This window comes from Pagrus pagrus (genome assembly GCF_965226575.1).
Source record: "Pagrus pagrus genome assembly, chromosome: 18".
NCBI classification, from domain to species: domain Eukaryota; kingdom Metazoa; phylum Chordata; class Actinopteri; order Spariformes; family Sparidae; genus Pagrus; species Pagrus pagrus.
Window position 1 is genome coordinate 20,301,444 of NC_140202.1, and position 11,980 is coordinate 20,313,423.

The 11,980-nt window shown below is 43.9% G+C and overlaps 1 protein-coding gene across 2 annotated transcripts in view; it reads right to left on the reverse strand.

Moving 5' to 3' along the window:
- efna2a (ephrin-A2a) overlaps positions 1–8,759 on the reverse strand; it is an 86,412-nt gene extending 77,653 nt beyond the window's left edge. For both annotated transcript variants that reach the window (XM_084381456.1, XM_084381457.1), the window contains exon 1: positions 7,647–8,759. In XM_084381456.1, coding sequence (XP_084237582.1) covers positions 7,647–7,789 — 143 coding nt within the window. In that variant the 5' untranslated portion in view covers positions 7,790–8,759. The remainder of the gene's footprint in view (positions 1–7,646) is intronic.
- Positions 8,760–11,980: the final 3,221 nt, after the last annotated feature.

Genomic DNA, 11,980 nt, shown 5'->3' on the forward strand with positions numbered 1-11,980 from the left:
GAAAGTTTCTGTGTGCCGTATATGCATGAGTGTGCTGGTACTTCTTTCTCAAAGGAAGCGTGTGCGCGCGTGCGCGTGTCTCCAAGGAGATAGATTCAGTCCCATAGAATGAGAGTGTCGTCAACCATCAGCGCTTCTCACTGACATGGAGTTCCTCAAAGACACCGAGATGAAGAGAGTGGAGAGAGGAGGAACAAAGGAGGAAAAGGAAGAGAAAGTCTTTTGAAGGATAAACCACAGGATTAGATAAGGTGCTCCTTCTGGACCATTGAGCCAGTGTGTGTATGTGTGTGTCGAAGGGTTTGTGTGCATGTGTGGAGGAGAGCCCATTGCTCTGAGCACATTAGCTGCTCGGGGTGAACAAAGCCCCCTCACCTGCAAGCTTTATAATATGGCTCTGGCAGCCAGAAAGGGGGTTCAGTGTGTGTGTGTGTGTGTGTGTGTGCAGCAAGTGAGTGGAAAAAGGATGGGTTTTTACTCAATAGAGAGCCAGTCTGGGTTTTATGTGACTGTGCGCATGTGTCCCATATCTAGCTTTCACTACTGTGCGACTGTGTATGTGTGTGTGAGTGCGAGTAAATAGAAAAATGGAGGCTGCCTAACGTATTCAATAGACAGCCACTCTGGTTTTTATGTGATTCTGTGTGTGAGTTTGTGACCTAAATCTGGCTGCCACTGCCGCGTGTGTGTTTGTGTGTGCGTTCCTACTGTATGCCTTCACGCATGTGGCTCAAAAATCCCTTTATGCGAGTCTGGGAGATTTCCAGATCCTCTTCTAGTGTCGTGATAATGTGCGTTATAGTACTTTGTTACTGTGCGCCTCCACGTATCTCATCCCAACAAGAGGATGGACAACACTCTGAGTGTGTGCGTGCAGCTGCCTCCCCGCCGTGACCAAAAGTGGCCGGAGCTGTTTGAATTGGATTATCTCATACATTTTCTATTATCCAGCAAGACCTTGAAAGAGATAGGCCTGCTGAGAGCCAGAGCCCTTCGCATAAAGGCTTTGGCCAATTTGTAATATGCCTCCTCTCTCAAGTTGGAACATTTGCTTAACTCGTTTTTATTCAGCTGGACTTATCCAGGATAGTCTCGTTGAGATCAAGGCACTCCCAAAACAGACCTGGCTAACGTACCGGCAGCGCGATTAATTAGCAGGTAAAAACCAACAATTAAAACACATCAGTGCGGACGGTGATTAATCCCAGTAAAGCATGCAGGAGAAAAGTAGAGCAAGAAAACAGAACAGCGGTCAGCGAACATTAATTGAAGCGATTAAAAACATCATCTGTAGTGGGAAAATGAGGAAATTATGTGTATAGCCGCAGGGAAATGGCAATATACATATATATTTGTACATATATTAATTTCCCATAAAAAATATATATATGTAGCCTACATATATGTACAAATCAGATATGAAACCTATTAGATATTGGAATAATTTCATACATTGACATATATGTCCAACCCATACAAATATATTCATTATGTATGAGTATTACACATTACATACAATTACATAAATGTCACTAATACTATATTTACATGAATAACATATATGTATTTGTAAAAATATGTAATACGCAAACATACATATATGCATAGAATGGTATGTACTGTTATATTGTTAACATGTCTGGCTGCAGCATACCAATACTATAAAAATATTCAACTTATATAGACATTTTAATGTATGTTCAAAAACAATGAAGAAAACTATGAGTATCTCATTATGTTATGAACTTATATTGTTACATATATGAATAAAATATATATTGTTAAAATGCATGGCTGTAGCTTACCAATACTTCAACAATACCAATATTTCTCATACATGTACATATACATATTTTTCTATTGGTATTTCATATACGTTATAAGACTATATCTCCATATAATGCATGTTAGAGTCATATATTGCTTTAAAGGTAATATAAAGGGCAGCATCACTCTTGATATATAGGGACATATATGTCATGCATAACAATACCATATGGGAATCGTCTTCACATGAGGGATATATAAAAATACTCTAATGTGTGTCGGACATGGTTTTTGAAGAAAAGCATAGTTACCACATGAAAATCCTTCAAAAGGCACCGATTCCTTTTACTTCATTAAAAATTCCAGAATATATGAATATGAAAATATTTCTCATTTCACACGTTTATCTACAGGAGTCTGTGATTTCTCTGACTTCACTGTCAAGTCTGTTTCTCAGTTCATATGCACTGGAGGCTTCAGGTTTCCACATCACACTTGTGTAAGCTGAATTGATGTTGCGATTCATGCTCTTGGGCCCGCCTCCTTAAATCAGATTTTCACTGAGCTCAGAGAAAAAATGTAAACTTCCAGCCATGAATGTGAAAACAGCCTTCTAGTGTCTGCGCATACACCATTTCTACACGGAGAAGCCCAAACATTCGACTGCAGGAACAAGAGAGAAAAACACACACCAAAAAACAAACAAAAACTATAAAAACATTTCTATAAGAAACACAGGTTGTCTCAGCTTTCATACCCAGAGTCTGAGATGACATCTTCTGAAACTTGGAGTGTCACTCCAATATGACGGGTGTAGACAGAATTTCATTTGTTGTCCTCAAAAGAATGAAGCATTGATCTGAGTTCACACGGGGACAACTCCTCAGTTTGAAAGTTAAAGAGAAAGGTATAGATTTGTCTGAGCTGCAAGAACATCTAAGACAAGCTGCTGAGGAACTTTTCAAGCATAAAAAACACAAACTATCTGCATAGCCTAGAGCAGGGCTGCCCAACGTCGGGCCAAAGTTGGGCCCAACATAAGGTTAAGGCTGAAATCTTTCATATACGCCCTACAGAAATATATCAACTTTTTATCCCATTTACTTAAGAATTTCTAAAGGATTTCTCTGTTTGATGTATTTGGTATGTTTATTTGGTATATTTGCTGCACCTTAACCTTTCAGCTACAAGTTTGGGATCCAATACAGGAAATATTGAGAACGTTTAAGTTTGAAATGACATTTTTTACATTATATTCTCATCCAACATGACCATTGGTTTGGTTATGTTGGATTAGTTCAACATTTTTTTCACAAACAAATAAGATCAAACAACTTAGATCAGACTTTGAAAATGTATCATCAGAATTTGCCTCTCAGGGCTCCCGTACAGCACTATTTTGCATCTTAATGATACAATAGGGGCTTGATCTTGGCTGGTGGTCCACCATTAAATTCCAGTTTTGGCCCTCCAAGGGTGCCCTAGAGCTACATAGTAAAATATGTTTGATCTAGGGGAGAGAAGTGCACGTATGAACTCTGGCAACCAAGCATGATCGCTAACACATCTCAACTAGAGTCATTTGGGCTGCTCATTACGTTCCCTTTATAAACCGACACTGCAAATTCATTAGCAAAAATTAGCCTGTTCAAACATCCAGCAGATACGTGGTAACTCGAACATGAGTTTCTGGCCCCCTGATGAATTTCCAATTTTCACTCTCTCGTTTTCAGCTTCCATCACTCCCGAGGGAAATATCCAGCTCTTTAGCTGCTAAATGTGGCAATGTGTTTAGCAGCTAGTCAATAACAGTGAGCCTCCGGTCTGTTGTTAGAGCTTTTTACGATCAACCATAAAGTTGCCATAAAACTGGAACACTGCATCAAACCCGTCTACGTTACCCAGGTGGGTACTACGCCATGCTCGGCACTAATTCAGGAAAAGGTCCGCATATTCCTTCACTGTGTCGTGACTGACCAGAAAGTTTGCTGCTGGCAGCACAAACCAGCGAGTGACTACCAGTTCTATAAATATTAAGTCAGTACTGGTGACCTTGCAGAGAACGTCCCTCTCAAGCTGTTTTGTTGGCGGCAAACTTTTGATGCACATGAGAAGAGACAACACATCCTGATAGCTCAATACAAGCTGTGTGCTTGATGTTGTGTGATCAATTAAGACACACAGCTGTTCCTTTTGCCAGCTGTTTGTGTCATTTCGCTGCCTCAGACAATGGCTGCCGTTTGAATGTGATGCATCATTCATGCACATCTCATCAGTGCCTAAATCACCGTCTAGAGTATTAATTGGTGACCTTTCGGAAATTTCTTTGCAGGAGTCCGACTTCATCCGAGAGACATTTGATTTCACTTCATTAAACGTGTCAGCGTATCATTGTTCACGCTGTGTTCAGTATATGGTGTTGTATTGTCAGCCCTACCTTGAAAAGCAAGCTAGATGAAGACGGATATCTTTTCAGGAGCGTTTACTGGTGCCCTTGCTTACATCGCAACACTTCCTGGTCATGCGATCGAATTATCCAATCAGGAGTTAGGAGGTCGAAAAGGTAAATGTGAGGAGGTACATTCAGATGGTTGGGATTGTTCTTAACTTCTAGAAAAAAGCTGCATTGATCTATTACGGCTCGGTTCTTATTTTTATGCCTTTGGCCATTTGTTATCATTTAAAATATCTTTTTTTCTGCAAAGCAATTGCTTAGATGTGGGAATGAGGCTACAGAGAAGTCAGGAGGGACGAGGAAAGCATGACCAAGTGATAAAACAGCCGACAGATAATCTAAACCACTTTATCCGGAGGTAAAAACCAAACGTAAGATGTCATAAATGATCAAACGATACAGGAGTATCCGCTGCCATACCACCAGACTACGGAGGAGCTTCTTTACTTAGGCTGTGGGACTCCTGAACTCATTTTCAACACTCCACTACATATTTTTTTCTTGTTTTGTAATTTTGACCCTTCATTTATCAACGATTACAAAAAAGACATCAGATAAGCTAATATAATACAAAAGAAAATGATTTTAAACCAGTTGCTACCACTCTTATCAGCTTGGTCCCTTTTACAAAAAAGCAGTGCCTTGTTCGGAGCCTAGTCACGTTTCAAAAGTCTATGAATTGTTGGCAGTTTCACCAAAGACTCATTTCCCTACTACAAATCTCACATTGTTGTATTAAAATAACTCTTTGGGGTCCAAAGAGTTCAGGTTATCCATTATTTCACAAAGATTGAGTAGTTAAAAAAAATAGCCGCTGTGCTGCGGCTCTTCCCTCTTTTCTACCTCATTAATCTTAAGTGTCATTTCCACCGGGGACCACTTTATGAAATGACCAATTTCGTCCCCATCACTTTATAAAAGCATAATTAGTGAAAAACATGCTAAATAATTGCTTGCGCCAATAAATTGTTACTAACAGATGAGATTTAATTAATTTTGCAATTTTCCCCACTGTAATTATCTGCTGTGACCTCATACAATCCCCTCACTACACTGTCTAAAATAAAATATGTATAAAAATGATAATTTTTTTAATCTGAGCCTTTGTATCTCCTCTTCTTTTCAACACAAAGCGACAACCTTGTCTGACAGCTGCTCAGATTTATCCCGTGACCATTTATAGGGGCTCCCCGCCTTAGCTTGGGAGCCACTGTACTTAACAGCCAGACTGTACATGTATATAAGAAGGTAAGACTAGCTCTGCCTCGACCAGCTATAATGGTAAAATACTGCTCACACATTGATGTAGCAGGTCTGCAATCCTATTATACGAGTCACAGGGGCCATTTTTCAATCCTTTTTTTTATACATCCAGTATATTTTGCTGATAGTGCTTCTGTGCTTTTATTTTGGTAAGATTTTGAAAACTTGACTCCTACCTAAAATGGAGTAATTTGACATTGTCGTATTGTATTAGATGTTACTCCCTCCGCCTCTTCACTTTGGGGAATGGCTCGTTATCACCGTCATCTCCTCTTCTGAGTAAGTTTGCAACCTTGAACCAGTGTGATTTTCAGACTGCTCTATTTCTGGCCCAGTGAGACCTCCTCTCTTTTTTTGTGTGTAATTTCACATCATTCACAGATCACAATAGTCCTGTTCTGACCAAAGTTGCACTAAACCGCACACATCCTGTGCGTTCTGCTAGAGCTGGAATGATTTCACTGTCTGTGGTCTCATCTCCTTTGGCCTGTGGGCTGGTTCCCTCAAAAGAAATAAATAAATACTTGCTGTAATCCTCAAAGTTTAGAAAGAGAATTAGCTTTAGATTAAAGTTGAGGAATTATTGTTGTCAGTGGAAAAGGTCCTCACAAGTGCAGCGGGACAGAGTTGTGTGTGTGTGTGTGTGCAGGAAAAAAAAAAAAAAAGGCGCAGCATGAGCAATGACAGTGCCAGGGTCTAACAGGGGGAACCAGCCTCGCCAGGGCTCCAGAGCCTAGATTCATTGCTTTAGTAGCAATGCATTTTTGATGTGGGCCCTTTCTGCTTCAACTTCCTCCGTACGACCCTGACGGAATAACAGCGCCCCCAGCATCCGTCCATATAGCTTCAATTTACCCTGTGACGTTTGCAATGTGTAGGTGTTTGTGTGTGTGTGTGTGTGTGTGTGTGTGTGTGTGTGTGTGTGAGAGAGAGAGAGTGAGAGTGCGGTGAAAAGGAGGGAGCGGAGGGAGACGCAAAGAAAGACAGAAAGACAGAGGGAGACAGCGAGAAAGGGAGAAAATGTTCCCCCTTGCCTGTTAAATATTTGAGAAGCCTTCTGTGGAAAAGTGATGCAGTCAGAGACAGGCCTGTTAGCTCAGTGTGTGTGTGTGCGTGTGTGTGTGTGTGTGTGTGTGTTTGGTTGATGCAGAGAGAGAGACAGGGCTGTTAGTTTGAACTAATTCAGCCGTGAGCGAGCGAGAGGGAGCACTTTCACTGTTTATTTATCTACCTGGGAGAGAGAGGGAGTGTAAAAAAAAAGAGAGAGAGAGAGAGAGAGGAAGGGGTGAGATAGAGGGGGAGAGAGGGAGAGAGAGGCTGGCCAGGTTGTCACAAACCATTAGACAGACGGGTCCAGTGTGCTCTGCCCCATGTCAATGAGAGGCCTGGCTAAAGACAACCGTGTGTGTGTGTGTGTGTGTGTGTGTTGCTGTGCATGCGTGCATGTGCGTGTGCGTGTACAGCCTTGTGCACATGTGTGTGTGTTTGTCTCTTTTTCATGTTTGTTTATTTATGGGTGAGTTTTTTTGTGCACAGGTCTTTGCAATTGACAGAGAAATAATGTGCACTTGAGTTTGCTGTCACAAGTGGCTGGAATTGGCTGGAAGAAAGGTAAAGGCTTAGTGTGTGTGTGTGTGTGTGTGTGTGTGTGTGTGTGTGTGTGAGAGAGAGAGAGAGAGAGAGAGAGAGAGAGAGAGAGAGAGAGAGAGAGAGAGAGCGTGGAGGGGGGAGTAAATCTCTAGACATTGATGAGAAGAGGAGGCAGGATGCCCTCATTGTTTAAGACAAAAGGAGCTCTCTCTGTGCCACAGAACAAAATATCCAGCGTGCGTGCACATGCACACACACTCCTCCGCTCGAGCCTGCGTGTGTCTGAGTGTGTGTCTTGCTCGCTCATGTCAAAAGACATCAATATTGCAATATTCAGCCCAAACACTGAAGGAAGCAGGAAGAAAAGGGGGTAAAATTGAGGAGGGAGGGAGGGGGGGGAGATGTTGTCAGACAGCTTTTGGTTGAAAAAAAAAAAAATGGAGGTGTGTGTTTCTCTGCCTGCATGCTGGGCATGTTGAGCAGTATTTCTGAGAGTCATACATGTCAGGCAGGTACACACACACACACAGACACGCACACACTTTCAGGCCTAACTCGCAGTAAAACTCACTTGGGGTTGGAGCTGTTCCAGTAGACAGCGTGTCTGTCAAATATGATCTTCTCCTCTGCCCACACGGACACCCAGGACAGGATGGTCAGCACCACCACCTCCATCACACACTTCTGCCCGAGCTGGCACAACATCATAGACATCCAGGTGAATCTCTCTCTCTCTGAATGGGATCAGGCTTTCACTGCTGAGCTGCTGCTGCTGCTGCAGAAATCCTCTCTAGATCATTAATGTCCGTCTGCGCGTCTTTGGACGAATCGGGACGGCGGCTCATGGATCGTTAATTGGCTTGATGCGAGTTCCGATAACCTCCAAAGGCTGTTTTCAAGTCATACTGAACGGTCTGAATTCACTTTTAAACTTGGTGAGCCGCGGACGGAACGGCAGGATACACATGTTATTCAGAATAAGCGCGTCGTCGGCGGGATGCTGCGAGTGCGTCTCCTCTGCAAGGTCCGAAACTTTTCTCCCATTACGCGCAGCCGGGGGAGATAGATGCGCCACCTGGATTAGATCCCCCTCTTCCTCCGGCAAAATCACAATTAATTAGACTCCAGAATTCACCCGAGGTTCGTGATTCTATCCGCGGTATCGTTGCTCATCAGCAGACGCACATCAACGTCAAAATCGGCCGTCATATTTATTTACCCCAGATTGGTGTTGGGGATTCAGCCTGACGCGCGCTTTGTTCCGCTCCTCTCGCACCGCGAATCTCTCCACGGCTTCAAAACTGCGTCCACTTGACCCTTTTCTCTGATTGCAGTTCAAAGAAATACATCCCAGACGGACGAGCACGCTCCTCTCCGGTGTTTTCAGTCCAAACTTAACGCACAAAAACAACTGCGAGACTGGAGCATCCTCCTCCTCCTTCTCTCCCTCTCTCTCTCTCACACACACACGCGCACACACACACCACAAGCTCTTAGAGCATCTCAACTTGGTGATCCCTCCGCTGTCACTGGCTCTAATCCAAACGCGGCTCCGGTCGCGGTGCGCCTTCGCTCTCCGTGCGTCACGCTGACCGGCGCAGCCAGAGAGCCGTCGATGATCGCAGCTTTAGTCCGAACATACTCCCGTGGAAATCCTCCACCTATGGCGGCAACGACACACACACACCGGCACCCTGATTCGGTCTAAGTAACCCCCACCCCCCTCGTTCTCTCCCCATCTAGCGCTCGCGTTTTTTTTCCCCCTCTGCGCGGGCGGGGCCTGTGGCCGTGCCGTGCCGCGCCGCGCTCCCTCCGGGGACTCGGGGTTGGCTGACTCACTGCGTCCCCGGTGAAACACAACCGGGGATGTATAGAGAACTCACATAAACACAATCTGATTTGAGAAAGTTAGCTGACCCGTTTGGTACGACATGAATCAGGGGTTTGAGTGCAAACACATGAATTAAGATGAAATATTGTGCTAATTGCAGCCTGGATTGTCTTTGTTTGCGATTGTTTACTTTTTATTAATCACCTCCGCAGCCATGTGTTTGACTGAAGGCGGTTCATGTCGCAGCTGGACATGCAGAGCGCCCATAAAGTTCTCTCTTTGTTTGAAAGCTGCGGCCTGATGGATGAGCTCGGGGAGGGAGAGAAAGAGGCCGTGTGATGGATCGCTGGAACGGTGGAGTCATTTTCCATCAGTGTCCATTAGGCCCAAAGGGCAAGCGAAGGCAGCACCGAGTCTAAAACCTGTGAGCCATAAACCTCCAGATAGCTCTGTCTGACAGAGCGCTGCCACCCCTGCTGCCTTTGTCTAACGCGAGTGTGTGTATGTGTGTGCGCGCAGACTCCTCTCCAAAAACATATCCATCTTGGGCATTTAGTCTCAGCGCCAACGGAGGGAGGTAGAGTAACTACATTGTTTCCACAGAGTGCTCCATGATTTTTCTAGCATGTGTCAATAGCTTGGGAGAGGATTGATCCTCGCTGGAGCTCATTCTGGGCTCGACGAGATGGGAATTGATTCAAGGGAATTATTTGCAACGAGCCTGCATTCCTTAAAGGGGACCTATTGTGCTTGTTTTTCCGTTTTTCCCTTGCCTTCAGTGTCTTATAAAGGATCTTGTGTGTGTAAAAGGTCTTGGAAGTTGAAAAGCATCAACGAGAGCTCCTTTCTCCAACCGAAAAAACTGCTCCTGAAGTGTCTAAAACGCCTCATCGGTAGCCCCGCCTGTAATCCCGTGACTTTGTGACATCACGCTACATCACCATGTCGTAAACTTGCATAATTTATGACTATATTCATGGTAGAAGTGAGGCTAACTAAAGCTGAAAACATCAACGTCACCGGACGGTGAGCGGCGCCAACTAAGGCGAGTGTGAGATGGCCAATCAGAGCGGGTATTCAGGAGGGGTCTTTAAGAGACTGGAGGTAAAACAGCATCTCAGACAGGAAAACTGATGCATTTTCTGAGCATTAAAGCATGTAAGCTTATTCTAGTAGTAACCTAAAATACAAATATGAACCTGGACATGAGAGAGAAAGCAATCTATGACCAAAAAAGGACTTTCTGCAGCGTGCAAACGGACTTGTTCCACTCTTTCCCAATCCAAAGAGTCCTGCGTTATAACTTTGAACTGAACCTTTCCGCCGCTCCATCTTTCACATCTCATTGTGCCTCTCGGTCGGATCCTTTATGCAAAGTGTCCTAGTTTTGCTTTGCCCTGCTCTGCCTGCAAAGTAATGCCTATAATTTGGGCTGCATGAATTCAGGGAGAGGCAGGGAGAGAACCCATGCACCCCCATAACCCAAATACAGCTGCATGTTGTCCGCCTCTGTGGATGAATTATTCAACATCTGTCTGAGGCGTGCATATGTAAACAGGTGGATAGTCTCCTGATGGCTTTTTTAAGGGGCGCCACTATAGACCAAAAAGACATCCTTCACCTCGGCTGTTCCTCCTCTGCTGTGTCACTCTCGAGAGGGAGTCTAAATCTCATGTAAGCCGCGCAGCCTACACAGTATTGGGTGTATTCAGACATGAAGGCCTCTTAAGTGATCCTAAATCTAACTGAACGCGGGTCCAGAGAGTCAGAGTACGGACGCACGCCTCTTTAAAAGGGCGTTAAATCCTGGAATTTATAGCTGGTTAAGTCTGTGATTGCTCTGCGGTTTAACGCCAACAGACATAAATTATAGACACATGAATTATCTCTTAAAACACAGAACAGATGCGCGCACGTCTTTTCAAGCTGTTGACTAACAAAGGCAGCCATTCTTCAAAGTCTCACACATCAAGTGGTATTTCTCAGCGACTAACTGGCTTTTGCGGAGATTGAACATGTCACAAATTATACACAGGACTTTCTCGTGAACTGCTTGACCCCCCGCTCCCCCGCCTCAGTCACCACCAGGTTTGCATTTGTGTGTGGCCTCGGTGTTTGCCAGTATGTGCTTGATTAGAGACCGCAGCACTAATGTAAATAAATGTTGCCAGATGTTGAAGGAACGCTACCCCACATGGTTTTATTTAGTTCCGTGCACACAATGCTGGATGAGGTCGGGATCATATTAAGGGGTCTGGGTTCTGCAAACAATTGGAGCGACATGTTGGATGTTTTGGATGCTGCAGCAGAGCTTGTAGTACATACAGTACTGCTTCTTTCTTCTGCGTCGAATAACTTTTGGATCAGAGCGGTTGTGGAAAATAAACGCCCTGTGCTGTACATCTACCGCTTGCCAGTTTGTTTTTTAAAAAGTGTCTCGACTGATTAAAATTATATGAAGTACCATATTTTGTGTGCCAGTGACTTCTGGAATCTGATAACCCAAAAAACATCACGAATCTATGTTTGGATCGTCTAACTTTGAGTTATCCTTCCACCCAATTATGCAATCTCTTTGCATTTCAATATATTCCAAAGAGGATTCTGTGTAGACTGCTCCCTGCTCTAAATTGCTCTCAGTGCAGAGTGAAATACTAAGTGAAATACTAAGATGCTGCAAGTAAACAAGGGTCTGAGGTATCAAAGAGCATCAAAGTTGCTGCCATGGACTCTCCCGACTGGTAGATGATCTTTTTTAAGAGTTACCTGAAGATATCTTGGCCAACACCTTAAAAGCAACATTAAAAAAAATGTTTTTGCTTGAGAGTGCAGCCTTCTTTCAGCATCCTAAAACATGCTGTCTAGATTTCTGCCATGTTGCCAAGCAAGTACGAGACAGGTATCTGTCTCTTCTTTGACCTTCAGGCATGCTTTCTTATGCAAAGAGGAGAAACAAGTGCATTCGCTGTGGAATTTAAACCAAGTTGGAGCTCTCTTTATACTCCACAAACAGCTGGGATTATACAACAAAATCCAGCTCCCTCTCAGCCACAAATGGAGACACCCCTGGACTC